We start from the raw sequence: 15625 nt of genomic DNA on the forward strand, positions 1-15625 counted from the left end.
TATTGCTTATAAATGCTAAATAGGGGGATGTAAATTGAAGTGTTACCATGCTGTCCAGTACAGTGCCACCCCAACCAACAGCCCCAAAATAAGTGGAATCAACACCTCTCACTCAGTGTCATCACAATCTGAGTGTTAAATGCTGTACAAAGGTGGGATTTGTTGCGAAGCTTTTACTTTAGATTTAACAGGTGTACCTGATAATATACCTGTTCCTGATTTGTTCCTAATCTGGGGCTGCTCCCTCATGTTTGTAGCACCAACATGATGACTGCTCTTACACGCAGGCAGGGTACAAAATAAGCACCTTCCAACAGCCAAACGCTGGTAAAATATGCAAGTGGCTCGTAGATTTGTTTCACTCATCAGCCCAAAAAAAAACATTATTCACTAGCCATTTTCCCGGTGGACAAAAAAGTTGATTTTGTACCCAGGTGAGGATGACATACTGTTAATGGTAAAAAGTCAGACCTGACATTCTGTCTTTATTTTGATTAAAGAACCCAAGACACCAAGTCAAATTGTCTACTCGGACAAACTGCTTTTCATATTGTGTGACACATTTTCTATGTGGCAAGTGGAAAATGTAGTGAAACTTGTTCTTTTTTGTTTAGCTGTTCAGCGTAGCTGGTATGTGTGATGGGGGAAAGTGAGTGAGCCAGACTGCACTGCCAGGAGAGACCTGTTGGTGTTATGGAGCGGCGCTCGGCTGTGGTGTGGTCCTGCCTGCTGGGGGTCGGACTCACCCTGGGTAACATCCTTTCCTTTTTTAAATCCAGAGTAGACTGACTTAGTTAGACCCAGTGTCATGATTGGAGGGTATTAATCCTGATTGAAGATCGATGATGATTCGTTATGTAAATTAGATCATGTCACCAAGCAGGAAGTACGTTATTACCACAACCAATCCTAGTGTGATTTAACTGGTTTGGACAGCTACAATGTATCAATAGGTCTGACAATTATTATCAACTTGTTTATTTGGTTCTGACAGACAATGCATCAGGAAGTCTGGTAAATAGAAACTTGACAGTTAGCAGTTGGCCTTATTGTGAAGCTCTGTCCACAAGTTGTCCCAAACAAAACTAATAGTGCCGCTTCAAAGAGACAGTGAAATGTTGTGAGGCAAAATTAGCAACTCATCAAAAAAATATATTAAAAAGGTAAATAATAGCGAAGATTGACCACCATGAACAAATGAAACACTGATCCAGCAGCATTGTGACACTAAAGTTAACTCAACTAAACTGGTTTCTTCAACTACAAATGGTGCCAACATACATGCTCAATCTACCGATATGTAAGACATAGTATGATCATGTTGATCATCCCCACACATACTTTACCTAGGTGCACGCTGAGCCAGTAAGGCCACTTAGTTTGGGGCGAACTTCTTGTACAGTCTTGTCTGAACTTCTGTTTAAACCTCAGGCCAAATAGCAACTGAAGCACGTTCATAAATATTTGACAGAAGATGAATGACGTGCATCCTACATGGTTTCATTAACCTGAGGAGCCAGGGCCAACTGAGAAGCCATCACTGGAAACAGTTTGGAAAAGGGCAGGCACTTTAAAAAAATACCTGGCAGGTGACTGGATGAACCATCTGCCCATCACATCCGTCATTGTTGTTTTGAATGATCAGTCGCGGCCGTCACACACACCTAAACCAAGCTGTCTGTAGCTCCTCGCCAGACACTGATTGGTTCTGCCATTAATGGGTGAATTGGACTGAGATAATAATTCTTTCAAGGTTTGTTTCAATAAGTTTGTCAAGGCAGATTTAAGTGCTGACGTTTGGCAACAGTTGGCTCAAGGAACAGATTCACTAACAGCTAATCTATCCCACGTTCCTCTTTTTTTCTTTCATTAAATCTATCTCTAATTTCTTTCCTTTCCTAAAAGCCAGCTCAGCTTGATGTTGTTTTTCCAAACCACTGCTTGTGCATTTAATGAAATATACTAAAAGCTTTATGACAAACCCAAATCTCCAAACATCATGGAGGATTTTTAGTATCTGCCCCTCCATGCTGTTAACTCCAGCCTCTCTCCATCTTCAGCCTTGCCTCCAGCCTGCCCTTTTAACTCCTCCAAGGCTGACCCCCGACTCCCTCAGCTGATTGGCTGTGTGTTCCTGCATCGATATAACGTCACCTGCCGCTGGGAGGCTGGAGACACCCCAACGACGGACTACACTCTGCAAGTTCATTTGATGTTAGCGTAAGGCAAAACATTCCTTTAATATGTTAGAAGTCTGTGAAAGTGTGTGAAACTGTGGACACAATACTTTACTCCATGCATATTCCATGCAGAGTGATCTAACAGTCTATATATGTCTGTGTACTGTATGCATGTATGCACTATGTTGTGTTGAATTCTTTAAACAGCAGATACTGTTGTCCAAGTCAAATTTCCTTCGGGAAAATAAAAAACTATCTTATCTTACTGAAAAAAAAAAAACCTTTTTATTCACGTAGTCAATGTTTGACTTTGATTTAGTAATAATAATGTATTTTCTTCAATCTGAATGATATTCAGATACATTTACAGATGGGTGACAAATTAAAGGGAAAAACAATGTAAAGTGTCTTGTAAGGCCACCACAAACCTCCATAACAGCTGTAGTGTTCCTCGTCACAGATTCTCCAAGTATTTGGTACTCTTAGGGCTGAACACCATTCTTCAAAGACATATGATAGTATTTTAATTGTTTTTGGAGGTAGAGATGTTGTCAAACCCTTAAGTAGGTCTTCAACTGGGATATGGTGTCTGTGAAGGCCAAAGCGTATGATCATTTTCATACTCATCACCCATTCAGTCAGCCATTGTGCTCTGTATGGAATCATTTGCATCTTTTGTTTCTGCACACAGTTATTCAGTTTATTTTCTTTAAAGGACAAGGCTGGTGTTGTTCTTTAATTTCCATATTGTTAACAAATTGCGTGAATAGCACATCATGCATTGTTATTAACTGGTATTGCTAACAACGGCTAACCTAGAGGTTAAATATAATGGATAAATATTATATATTGGTTTTCTGACTTGTTCCTGGAAAGCCTTCAACTCGGGTTTGATGGCATTCCCGGGTTCCAAGCTCCAACCTCAGAGGTGTGTGGAATTGAAACAAAATCAACTCCAGTCGTAGTAGTTGGACAACAATGGAGCTTTATATCACATATCAATAAGATATATCAGGCTTTGGCTACACAGACAATACTTGTTGACATTAAAACAATATAGAATAATACTAACCTTATCGGTTAATTTGTCACCTGCCTATCCCTTATAAAGTCCCTAAATGTGTTTAAAATTTGTGCGACCAATCATTTTGTAGAGAGTTTGTGTAACAAGTGCTTAAAGGGTAACTACCGTTACCGTTCCTGGACCCTATGTTTTTGTGTGTAAGTGACTGATATGAACAACAATCTTTAAAGTTGGTCCAATATTAAGGGTGAACGCTGTATCTGGCAGCCACGGACCGGGGAGCAATGTAACCCTGTAGGGCAAATATGCATCGTCAATTTGGTCCACTAAAAGTGCTTTATTTTGCCACTGAAAGGTTTAGGTTATTATTCTAAGTGTCTGACAACATTATGGAAAGGATCACAAAGATAGGCCTTTTTAAAATCTCTTTAAGACCTTTCTGTTTAACCAGAAACAGCTCTGAGGTCGCTAGCGCTAAACCCACCAGATCCCATGTACAAAAACAATACTTTTAGTATGTATAGAGCCAACATATTTTCACATGTAAATCGGTAAACTTATTTCGTTTATTTCAACCAAAATTAGCATTGTGATGGTTGGAAAAGTGAAAAGATGACCCAAAGCAGCATTTTATAGTTTTATTTTGTTTCTGTCAACTTTGAATGAGGTGTATTTTACAATGCTAAAATTACTGTTTATTTACATGGAGTCTGGTGGCTTTAGCAAACGCAATTTCGTGGATGTTTTTGTGTTTAAAAAAAAAAAGGATCTTACTCTTTAACAGAAAGGTTGAGACCTCAGAAATCCTTTCCATGATGTTGTCAGACACTTAGAATATTAATCTGAGTCTGTCAATGGCAAAACGAGTCGTTTTTGTGAACGTAAATACAAGCTGGACAATTGCCCTATTGACTTACATTGTAGCTTGTTTTTGCGCTGCCTACTGCAGCGATCTTGCTTAATACTGGACCAGGTTGGAAAAAAAACGGTAGTTGCCTTTTAATCAATTATTGTTACGTTTACGCATTAGAGGATACAGTTCCCAGAGAGGGTGACAAACAGGTTTTATTTACTCTTTTTAGGATAGTACAAGCCAACTTGAAAACAGCTTCCATTGTACATGTCTACATCCTGTGAAGTTAAGACTTTCTGTAGAACTGAAATAAGCATACAGTATCAACTGAGTGGCTGGTAATCAGGAAACAGTCTGATAGTGTCTTAGATGTAGGCCTACCTTTGATATCTGATATAATATGTTCAGTTATTTTACACTTGGAAAGCTGAGCCTTTTCACACATCTCATCTGATTGCTTGGTAGTATTCTACCCTAAACACCTAACCTTTTCTGCACTTGGGATGGTTTCTTTCAAAATCTATTGTGATAAAAGTTATTTTATTTCAAGATAACATGCAGTTAGGTTGTCAACTTTCCATTCCAACATGCTGCTCGCTAGCCAAACATTTAACTGCATTGTGTGTTCCAGGCTACAGAGCAGCTTCTTTCATCAGGCTGTAAGAGTCCTCATCTCATCCTCCGTACTACTTCGGTACTTTTTTTTTTTTTTTTGGAAGAAAGGACTATAACTTGCATTTCGTTGTGCAACCCTGTGCTGTAGAACAACAATAAGTGAACATTGAGTCTTGAACCGTTTATCAGTGTTTATGACTGGATAAGCCATGTCCCTCTTCATCTATATCAAACCGTTGTGTTTTTGCATCTTTGCAAGTTTGTGCCAGCATTTTTGGTTGATAATAATTCTGTATGCTGTATGCAAATGCTTGAGTTTGTAATCAGATTTGAATCTCCCATTCGTGTGAGTCGTCAACGGTGGGTTGATGCCTTTAGATGATAAAAGTCCCACAACATCCACCTCTCGATCGTTGGGTTGGTTGAGTAATATTATAGTCTGCTCTTTTTTTTTTTGCACAAAATTAGTTGTGACATCGTATTTCAAATGGAGATGAGATGGCAGACATCTGCCAGCATCAAAATAACAGTAATAACAGTGACAGTGAAGTGGTTATGGTTGGGTGTGTGGCAGCACATGCAAATGTGAACACTCATCTGAAACATTTGCACGCATATCCATTTGTGTGACAGAGCATGCTTTTATTAGGGCCTTGTGGTTTTATACCTGTTCTGTCTTATGTCTCCTTGTTGACTATTATGTCTAGAGAAGGACTCAGATAAACATTACATTTGTGAATGTGTTTTTCTCTGTTTATGTGTCTTTGGGGATGCACAGACCAAAAAAACAACACACGTTCACATGCACCACGTCTGACACCAGCTGCACGGCGAGGTTGGACGGCACGTCCGTGAACTTCTGCTTTTGCATCACCATCACAGCACACAGTCACAACCAGAACATAACGTCACATCCTCGGTGTCAGTCTGGTCGGACTGAAGGTGAGGCTTCCCCTACTTGCATTCTTATTATTCCTCTATTACTTCTTTCTCACTCTTCTCTCCCTATCTTTCTCAGTGATGTTGTCTCCAGTGACGTTGAAGAGCAGCCAGTCAGTCAATGGGAGACCTCGGTGTCTGAATCTAACCTGGAGCTACATCTTGTCTGACTTTCCTTTGGCTGGCTCTGAAATCAAAACTGGAGACCTGAAATCGCAAATAGAATTCGTAGCACAGGGACAGGTCTGCCACTCCCAATTACGTCCAAACACAAAACCACACACTGCATATCAAAAAATATCAAAACATCCCACATCAAGAACATAATTACATCCCATCACAGCCTGTTTTCTCTGTCCTCACTGGCCCTTTTAATGTTTTGTAATTTTAAAAACAGACATGTCACACAATGTAAAAAGCTGCCTTGCTTCCTCGCCTGGTTAATAAATACACCATAAAGATGTATTATTATTATTAAAATGCTTCATGTAGCACCTTTGAGTTAATCCGCATCCTATTTGTTCATCCTATACAGTTCAGTGCTCAGGTCGAAACTGTCAATGTGACAAACAAAAGCTTCCTGGTTTGTCTCTTCAGGCCTGACACTTTATACACTGTCAGGCTTCGTCACCGCTACATGGGCCCAGAGAGTCCCTGGAGCCCGTGGAGCAATGCCTGCCAGGGAAGGACAGGAGAGGATGGTGAGAGGAAACAGAGTTGACCAACTTGTGTTTTGTGTTTGTTGAAACTCTCAATCACTGTAGTCCTACTTAATACTGAAACCAGTGCTGGATATTACGGTTAAATGTTTTTTCAGGGAAAGCCTAGGGTGTTTTAACAAGAGTCTACAGTAATGCTTGCAGCTCTAAGAGACTGAATTTACGCACAGTGGTGCTTTGAGTTAAAGGTCAGCATGAGATACATCACTGGAAAAGTAACACATTTGACCTGCTGGTGGCTCTAGAGCACATGTGTCAAACTCAAGGCTCGGGGGCCAAATCCGGCCCCTTGCAAATTTTGATCCGGCCTGCATATCAATTTAGGTTCACATCAAATTTTGGCCCGACTAGTTGTGCGCCACACCAAAAAAATGAGGAAACTGTTTTTCATACTGTAATTATGTGACACTGTTGTGCAAAATTTGACAGATTTGCAGACTTTGAGACTCAGAATTCCCCCCAGAAGCAGAGAGTTTTTTAATATGCAGGCTGTGAAACAGGTTGTTGTGAGTCGGTTGGGTGGCAGCTGCTTTTAAAAATGTATTTTTTTAGTTTTTCATGACTTGCTAAATTCTACGATGGCTTAAAAACCTTTTTGCTGACTTTTTCAGGGTTTTATGTCGACCAAACTGTATGGGAGAAAGCTATATGAGACATGTAATAATACAAAGTTAATTGACTTTTTTTTGTTAAATAAAAGCATGTCAATAAACTCAACATGTCTGGCCCTTATTGTGATTGTCATTCCCAGTGTGGCCCCTAGTGAAGTTGAGTTTGACACCCCTGCTCTAGAGGAATTTGTCACACATTGTTTTTCAGTTTTTTACTGCTGGCAAAAGCATGCATACCACCCCCTTGGCATTGTATTCCCTTAACACATTCTGCTTTATCTCCCTCAAATTATCTTTCTTCCCTCCTTCCATTTACCAGCTCCATCTGCAGCACCAGCCTTCTGGAGGCGAGTGAAACAAACAGACAAAAATGGTTGGAGGTTCATCTCACTGCTCTGGAAGGTGTGTGTGTGTGTGTGTGTGTGTGTGTGTGTGTGTGTGTGTGTGTGTGTGTGTGTGTGTGTGTGTGTGTGTGTGTGTGTGTGTGTGTGTGTGTTTGCACCATGAGTGACTCCTTTTATCACTTTAATTTATCATGTAGTCTGATTCAGGTTGAACTGAAAAAAAGAGATAGCTGGAGAAAGAGAGAATTTAATTTCATACAATCTTATATAACAGGATATTCTAATTTAAACCTCCATCTCACAGCAGCTCACTTTTACTTCTCCCTTTCTGTTTCCATGGTTTTCAGCCCTTGCCTCGCTTTCTATCCAATGGCAGAGTCCTCTTCTTCAATGTGACTTGTCAGACAGAAAGCGCTCAGGTCCTGACTGATTATGGAAGCTGCAAAGATTTGCACCACACAAATACATCCTGTAGCCTGCTCTTGCCTCCTGGACGATGGTCCTGTGCTTTGACGGCTTCCAACTCCGCAGGGACCTCACCAGAAGCCCGAATATGGCTCCGTGGAGCTTCTGAGACAGGTAGGGTCTCACTTAAATTCCTCCATGGATCATGACATCAATGTTTGAATATAGTGTTGTTCCAGTGTTCCACTAGAACAGTTTCAGTGCTATTTTGCATGGATTCTCCAAGTCTTTGGAACAATACCAGATGGGTGAATAATTTTGAAGAAAAACTGAAATCAGAATATTCAACTTCTGAAATCAGGCATTTGTTTTTACTGTAAATCCCATGCCTATAAACTTCTCTCTTCTCTCCCTTCAGAGCCACCAGCCCCGAGGCAAATGACTGCAAATCCACTGGATGACAGTGGCTTGGATGTTCGCTGGACGGCTCCAGTTGATTGGTCAACGGGTGGCTTTGTGGTGGATTGGTTTGCTGTCAGAGAGAAAAACGGCAGCATCCTATACTGGGAAAGGCTGAATAGTTCCTGTACAGCACTGGTCATCACAGGTAATCCAACAACACACACAACAGCTCAATGTGTAAAATATGTTCTGCCAATTTAGAAATTACGATGCACATAGTCATATACAAATAATATACCAATACAAATAGCACTTTCATCTTTTAGAGGGAATAAAGCCGATGGAGCGTTATGCCGTTTCTGTCAAAGCGCTATATGGTGAACGAGGGGCAGGGCAGAACACGACGGTTCACATCTATACACGCCAAGGAGGTACGTGAGCTACTTGGCATGGCATGTATTGTCTCATTCCAAGCTGTAAAAATAGATTCAGACCAGGACATACCTATTGAAGGTGTTGGTAGGTAAATGTAGGATAAACATGTCACAGATTATTCTTCTCTGTAATTACTCTGTGTTTTCCTAATAAAGCTGGTGACTGTAGTTTGGGCAAACATTTAAACAGGAGAACATTTTTTGGGGACTATTTGTTGCTGCTGATAAACACATTTGATCTTATTCACAGCAGCAGAATAGTGTATCGACTCAAAATAAACTATAGTGTTCATCATGAGTGTGTTAAACGTAACCCGTCACCCAGAGCAATTTAATCTTTTTTGGACAACAATGGACGTCTATTGCACAGAGAAATAAGGGTAATACTTGTTTGTATGATCAATTTATTGTTGTTTTTAGTCTTTTCTTTGTCAATAAGAAGTAAATAAGACTTAGTATTAGTGAGCTATACTATTTTCTCTGTTGGGTCCTTGCTTTATTTCTTTTCTCTTGTATTTTCCAAAGTAGGACAATCATTCTTCTCCTGTGCAGCAGCTTGTATAGAATGCACCATTAGAGGTTCTTTATATGTATACTTGATAAATGGTATAGTCCATTCCAAATGGAGCAATCGATTGGAGCTTGTTGGTCCAATATAAAAGCTGATGACTTCATGCTGTACCTTGTGTGCTTAGATGATCATGAGGTGACTCTATTGCTGCCAAACATCTGTCTTTATTTGATCTAATGGGGTTGTCTCAGTCATGGATACTGGATAAAAACATCTGCCAGATGTCAAATCTGACAAAATGTATTAAGTTGTAACAAGCACGACAGATGCAGAAAACAAAAACAAGCATAAATGGTGGGAAATCAATTCCAGCTGCTGTTTCAATTTGGTTGATTTACCGCTCTGCTGGTATGCTGATAAAGTCATGACGGTGATCCAGACCAGGACATCTTGTTTGTGAAAAAACAATATCAATTTTGTTTAATTGTAAGCCAATATTGGGAGAGCAAATGAGATCTGCTTAGCTCGTTGAAGCAAAAAGTCAATCAGATCAGTTGTTGTGAAATACAGATAGAGATCCAGCCTGTCTCCCAACATCTCCTGTGTTTGATTTCATCACCCTACCTGCTATAATATAGCGCCCTCAGCTGGTCCTAAAGTGGTGGTGCAGCAGATATCTGGCAGCAGAGTGGAGCTCATATGGAGTCCTGTACCTGTGGAGCTGCTTCATGGTTTCATCCGCAATTACACCATCTACTTCACAACAGCAAACCAACCAGCCAGGAGTGAGTGAAACACACATCAGAATCAGAATCAGAAAGGGTTTTATTGCCAAGTACGTTTTTTAACACATACAAGGAATTTGTTTTGGTGTTGTTGGTGCACGTCACACATTCTCTAGATGGAATATTAAACAATCTAAGTATATGTACACAGTATGTATTAAATTAAAAATAAAGAATAAATAAAGATATAAATAAAAATAAAGAGCAAAGAGCATTTAAGCCAGCAGAGGCTAACTTGACACTTAACTTGTAGTTCTGTGAGAACAAGTTTGTAGTTTGCTTCCTTTCTCTTTGCAGATGAGTTTAAAGGTATATCACCCTTGATTGGTCTGTTGCATACACATGTATTGGTTTGTGAGGCATTCAATACATAAGCCTTACCTTAATCCTAAAATAAAACCTCTCCCATTTGCCTGATTAGTCTTAATCTCAATCTAATAGTCAATTCTCGCCTTCAAACGTACAAAAAGATACAAAACTTTGTCATAAAAACAACCACAGAAACAGAAATCAGTTACAAATTACTAAGCAAATGTTTTGAAACCCATCCTTGTGAAGGTAGAATGAACACTTACAGAGAGCATATAGATATTATTTTCATCATTTTATTTCATTATATTTCGCTTTTTGTATTTTTTCTTTGTTTCCATCCATATTATTCATCACCTCATCAAATTTGTGTCCATGTTGTACCCTTTCTTGTTTAATCAGGAGTGACTGTGCCTGGCCACGTTCTCCGTTACTCTCTAGAGGACCTGTCACCTGGTAACTACGACATCTTCATGCAGGCGAACACTGACGCTGGAGCCGGAGCAGCTGGGCCCATCGCTAATGTGCACATAGGTGAAGACTGGACACACACACACTCACACAAAACCATACAGTATATTGCTATATCTTTAACGTACGTGTGTGTGTGTGTGTGTGTGTGTGTGTGTGTGTGTGTGTGTGTGTGTGTGTGTGTGTGTGTGTGTGTGTGTGTGTGTGTGTGTGTGTGTGAAGGCTCTGAGAAAATCTGGATAGTGATGTATGCCGTCATTCCTCTTATTCTGACTTTCCTGGTGCTGGTGCTGATGGCCTGCCTGGCACAGAATAAGATGTAAGATATCTGTCTTGCACCATTGAAACCACACACTAAATGACACATAAACACACGCCTACTCAAAGTTCAGTGTCCTACTTTTATTGTTTTACCTTCTTTGCACACCTGTTTATCATTTTATGAAATGTGTTTTTTTCCTTCTCATTCTGTAATCTTTATCCTAACAAATAATCTTATAGGGTGAAACAGAAGCTGTGTCAAGACATCCCTGATCCTTCCAATAGCAGCTTGGCCCACTGGATCCCAAAAGTCACTTTGGAGGTAACCTGTTAAGCCCTGAACCCTCTCCTATATCAACTTTCTCCTAAATCCTAACATACTGTATACCCACACATTAAGAACAACCTATTCAGCATCAAACTGAAGACGGACACAGTTAGCGACTCGCTGGGGAGCACAGGGGAGCATATTGTAGCTAAAGGGACAGATATTTCCCCCAGGAGTTGGTAGAGTCCAAAAACAGAACTTAAAGATATACAGTATATATATATATATATATATATATATATATGTATATATATATGTATGTATGTATGTATATATATATAGAGAGAGAGAGAGAGAGAGAGATTGGGTTCACTAGGTGGCCAGAAACACAACTCCAAATGAATGAATAATGTTTCTCTGTAACTGCTGTATGTGTAAATAAGCAACTGTTTGCCAACAAATTTGCCATAGATATGTCAATGTTATGTTCACTTGTTTCCGCTGTCCGAAAGTGGCCAAAAAAAATCAATTATTTCAGGTTTAAAGGGGGGGGGGGGAAGGGAAAGCTGTATGTTACTTAAAAACATATCCTCAAACAAAATTTTACAATTAGATTTTTTTTTTTTCATCTCAGAGTATGAGGCAGCCTGCACTGGCAGAGAAGACCGAAATCAAATACTCTGACGTTATTTTGCTTGGTGAAAGAGAGCTGCTGAACGCCGACCCAGATCAGGACATCAGCTATCAAAGTAATCTCCAAACATATTCCTCTCACCGCTACTCTCCACTCCCAGTTTCAGGGGATCAGACACCTCAAGATACCAGAAAATCTGAGAAGAAGTGCATCAAAAGCTCAAGCAGAGCCAAGACGATCTCCAACACTGATCTCTCATCCTGCCCCTCCATCTACTCCAATGTCCTCATCTCTCAGACGCTCAAATGTCCCCCTACACCCCTCCTATCCCTCCGCAACCGCCTATCCAATGACTGGCAGCACAGCACTGTCAGCGTTAATGACGTTAAGCTCCAGCTAGGTGGAGACCGTGAGCTGTCCGTGTCTCTGCAGGGCAGGAGCACCACCAGATCTGACTCACCTCTTTCTCAAACAGATGAACTAAAAACCTTCCGTCTTTTTCTGAAACAGCATCAAAGCACTCTCTCCTCTCATTCGTCGTGCGTCCTGCTTTCTCACCCAGCTGAGGTCACATCACCCCAACACCCTTTTTCTCATAGCCTCTATAACTTGTTACCTTCGCTGCAGCCCGACACCTTTACACACCCCGATGATACTTTCATTCCATCGTTTTCACCTTTTCCTCACTCTGTTTTTGTGGATTTATCCTACTGTCCGGTGGAGTGTGATCCTTACATCTCCCCTGCTGTTTAATTTCATGCCAGGGAAATAAAAGTTAAACTTTTTTTTTTTTTTACAGTGTCCGTGAAAAATGTGCCTTTTGACTTTTTATTAAAACTTTAATGATTTTTTCTTTGTAAGTTTGTCTATCAGAAACACATATTAGGCATGTATATAATTGTTTTATATCTGTCTGATCAAGATATTTCTTTTTCTCTGACATTTTGTAATGCTGAGTATCCCATTTTCCTTTAAAGTAATAGTGAGACATTTTGGGTAATACATTTATTTGCTTTCTTGCTGAGGGTTATACAAGAAAATCGATACCACTTATATCTCTGTATGTTCAATGTGAAGCTGGAGCCAGCAGCTAGTTAGCTTAGCTTAGCATAAAGACTTCAAACAAGGGAAACAGCTAGCGTGGCTCTGTCCAAAGTTAACTAAATGTGATACACAAACAAATGTAAAAACAGTGATTTGTGTTTATAATAATGTGCTTACCTTTGAACAGAGGCTAGCTGTTTCCCCTTGCTTCCAGTCTTTATGCTAGGCTAAGCTAACCGTCTTTGTATTTATCGTACAGTCATGAATGACAGTGGTATCGATCTTTTCATAGGCAAGAAAGCTAATGAGCATATTTCTCAAAACATTAAACTATTACATTAATTACACTCACTTTGTTTGAATTTGACAAGACAAAATATGAAAAAAACAAGGTGGTGAATACTTTCAGTAAACACTGTATTATTTGTGATTGATTTATTATATTTGTGTACATGTTTGATCCACTGTGAAGGTTTTATAATGTATTTTGACGTTGTGCTATACACAGCGGATACATACAGAACTGTACATTATGTTTGACAAAACACTGTCTTCTGTACGTATTGTATACTATACTGATTGCTTTATTGATGAATGTGCTATCATACAGCTAAAACTAATTCAAGATGCTCCTAAAAGCATTCTTTTTGGGTTGTCTGATATGTGAAAAACCAAAGCATTTTATGAAAAGAGGACTTTGAGGACCTGCTGGTCAGTTTCTCCTGGAAGCAGCTGTTTCTCTTTGCTGATGCATTTTGTCTCAACTCTTCCCTCAACATATTACACCTTTTTTCTGTTACGTACTTTCAGTTTGACCTCTTCAGAGTTCTGTCAGTTATCTAATGTTGATTTGAAAACTCACATCAGATTTAGACTTTTTTTAAAGCTGAAACGCTGCTGACTGGAATTCAACCTTACAATGAGCCACTTCTGTAGCAGTGTTTGTAACTGTAATTACTTCAGAATTTAACGTATTTTCGGTTTATATTTGTACAGTATGTTTGAAGATTAAAATGTGCAGTCAATGCATGAACTATATCCTTTAGACTGGAATTTGTATTCAGTATTTTGACTTGTAGAAAAAGCACAGGCATTACTAATAACATTAAAGGGGTGGTTCAGAATTTTGGACATAGGACCTCATTTCCAAGTTAGCCAGTGTGTTATTTATCAGTGGAGACAGTTTTCAACACTTTTCATCCAGTCCTTCCAGCTGCAGAGTTCGCTGGTGCTAGGCTAGCACAAGTCAACAGTATCTGCTAGCCTGCCACTAAAAACAGTCTTACCCACTCCACAGTACACCCGAGGCAAATAAATTATAACGCCAGACTATCAATAGAAATGTCTGTGTTGATAGAATAATGTTAGAAATAAAACTACCCTTGCATCGCATTGCAATAGTTATACTTTGTTCCCTGTAGTTGGTAGCACAGGCTACAACAGCGGCGGAGTGATATTACCTAGGCTACCGAGGAAGCCGGTTTCCATGACAATCACGCAAGTTTATTTACCTGCAGCTGCAATTTGCATGTAAACTGTCCGAGCTTACATTACCTTTTTGTCAGCAATTACCTAAAGTTAGCGGTTAGCCCAGCCAGGTATCTACCAAGAGTGTAGCTATACCGTTAGCTAACGTTGTCACTCTCCACAATGCATTGAACTGTAACGTTCTACTAACGTTGTCAGTCTCAATCTATCAGTAGCAGCTAGGCTAACATTATGAAAGGGGCTAGCTTTATTAGCTAGAGTAGCCTACCAAAAGTTATTACCTGTTCATCAGTAGCTGTTGCTACTGTGTGCATCTGGAAAGACGGATGGAACCACATTCGTTGTCAGTAACTTGTGGTCCTTTAGATTGTGGGGTTTTTCAAAGTCGTCTGGTCTAAAATGATCACTACACATTTGCCACTTGAGTAGAGTCTCCGCCTTTATGTCCAAGCCAGCAGCAAGAAGCCACAGTTGGTTCCTTTCTGAATCTCCCAATGGAAATTTGTGGAAACTTTGTGGTGCCCATCAGTTTGATTTATTTTTACAATTTCTAAATGCACACTGAATTTCCATGTTGCCTAGTCCGTAGTTTCCAATCCAATGCTTCATTACCAATGTACTAGGCTACTACTAGGTGTCCCGACTGTAGTGCACTTCTCTATTTACTTTTCAGTGCAGTAGGGGAGAGCCTGGACAATTGAAATGCGGGACGGATGAAACATTCCAGTTTTCTCAGAGTGCAATGATGATAGACAGACTTCCTTAGGTCAAAACATAGAGCATGTTAACCTCCTATCAGCCAAATATCTTCCTGTTATTTCCTTTTATCACAGAGTTACAGGCGATAAACGAGTTTTGATGGTCCAAAGTAAACGGTTACATTTTTTCAATTATTAATGAGTGTTTTTCATTTAAAGGTTTGACTACATGCTTATTCAGTAGACCATTTAGTGTTCTCCACAATCCCAGACTTTCATATTGCATGCTTGTTTACATGGAAAGCAAAACAGGCTATAATGGCATATATCTATGTCGGGACGATTGAAACAGCTGTTTCAACCATCCCGACCTCGCTGTAACTCCATGTATTTAAGTAAATGCAGAAATATCTGTGTTTATACAATAATTTATGGAGGTGAGACATGGAAAAGCAGTTTTAGAAAGATGAAAATATATTTGAGCCCACCAGGTAGGGGGTCGAGTTTTCCCATGTTATCCTATGGAGACGGGCTGTGGGTCGTTAAGGGCACTTATTTGGATGTGCAGTGCCCTAACCCACGTAAAAACCTAGTGAAACAACATTTTCCACAATAGAAACATGATATAAA

The 15625-nt window shown here is 39.8% G+C and overlaps 2 protein-coding genes across 4 annotated transcripts in view; both read left to right on the forward strand.

Annotated features, from left to right (window-relative positions):
* The window catches only part of LOC144535521 (interleukin-6 receptor subunit beta-like), a 9703-nt gene extending 1152 nt beyond the window's left edge, over nucleotides 1-8551 (forward strand). For 2 of the 3 annotated variants that reach the window (XM_078278048.1, XM_078278049.1), the window contains exons 2-11: nucleotides 615-751; nucleotides 2061-2220; nucleotides 4689-4751; nucleotides 5451-5614; nucleotides 5691-5854; nucleotides 6147-6312; nucleotides 7261-7343; nucleotides 7633-7864; nucleotides 8109-8297; nucleotides 8419-8551. In XM_078278048.1, coding sequence (XP_078134174.1) covers nucleotides 694-751; nucleotides 2061-2220; nucleotides 4689-4751; nucleotides 5451-5614; nucleotides 5691-5854; nucleotides 6147-6312; nucleotides 7261-7343; nucleotides 7633-7864; nucleotides 8109-8297; nucleotides 8419-8531 — 1392 coding nt within the window. In that variant the 5' untranslated portion in view covers nucleotides 615-693 and the 3' untranslated portion in view covers nucleotides 8532-8551. The remainder of the gene's footprint in view (nucleotides 1-614; nucleotides 752-2060; nucleotides 2221-4688; nucleotides 4752-5450; nucleotides 5615-5690; nucleotides 5855-6146; nucleotides 6313-7260; nucleotides 7344-7632; nucleotides 7865-8108; nucleotides 8298-8418) is intronic. The other variant, XM_078278050.1, reaches the window with a different exon arrangement.
* Nucleotides 8552-9461: 910 nt separating this feature from the next.
* Nucleotides 9462-13847, forward strand: LOC144535575 (uncharacterized). Its single transcript, XM_078278111.1, has 6 exons — nucleotides 9462-9489; nucleotides 9676-9822; nucleotides 10534-10665; nucleotides 10825-10921; nucleotides 11104-11185; nucleotides 11766-13847. The coding sequence occupies exons 1-6, from the start codon at nucleotides 9462-9464 to the stop codon at nucleotides 12516-12518; spliced, it is 1239 nt and encodes a 412-aa protein (XP_078134237.1). The 3' UTR covers nucleotides 12519-13847.
* Nucleotides 13848-15625: the final 1778 nt, after the last annotated feature.

Source organism: Sander vitreus, chromosome 20 (assembly GCF_031162955.1).
Source record: "Sander vitreus isolate 19-12246 chromosome 20, sanVit1, whole genome shotgun sequence".
Lineage (NCBI taxonomy): Eukaryota > Metazoa > Chordata > Actinopteri > Perciformes > Percidae > Sander > Sander vitreus.

Excerpts from the sequence above, each read along its gene's own strand:
- LOC144535575 (XM_078278111.1), top strand. The coding sequence starts at position 9,462 with ATGACGGTGATCCAGACCAGGACATCTT. Across the intron at positions 10,922-11,103 it reads TGCCTGGCACAGAATAAGAT|GGTGAAACAGAAGCTGTGTC; the intron begins GTAAGATATCTG and ends ATAATCTTATAG. Across the intron at positions 11,186-11,765 it reads TCCCAAAAGTCACTTTGGAG|AGTATGAGGCAGCCTGCACT; the intron begins GTAACCTGTTAA and ends TTTTCATCTCAG.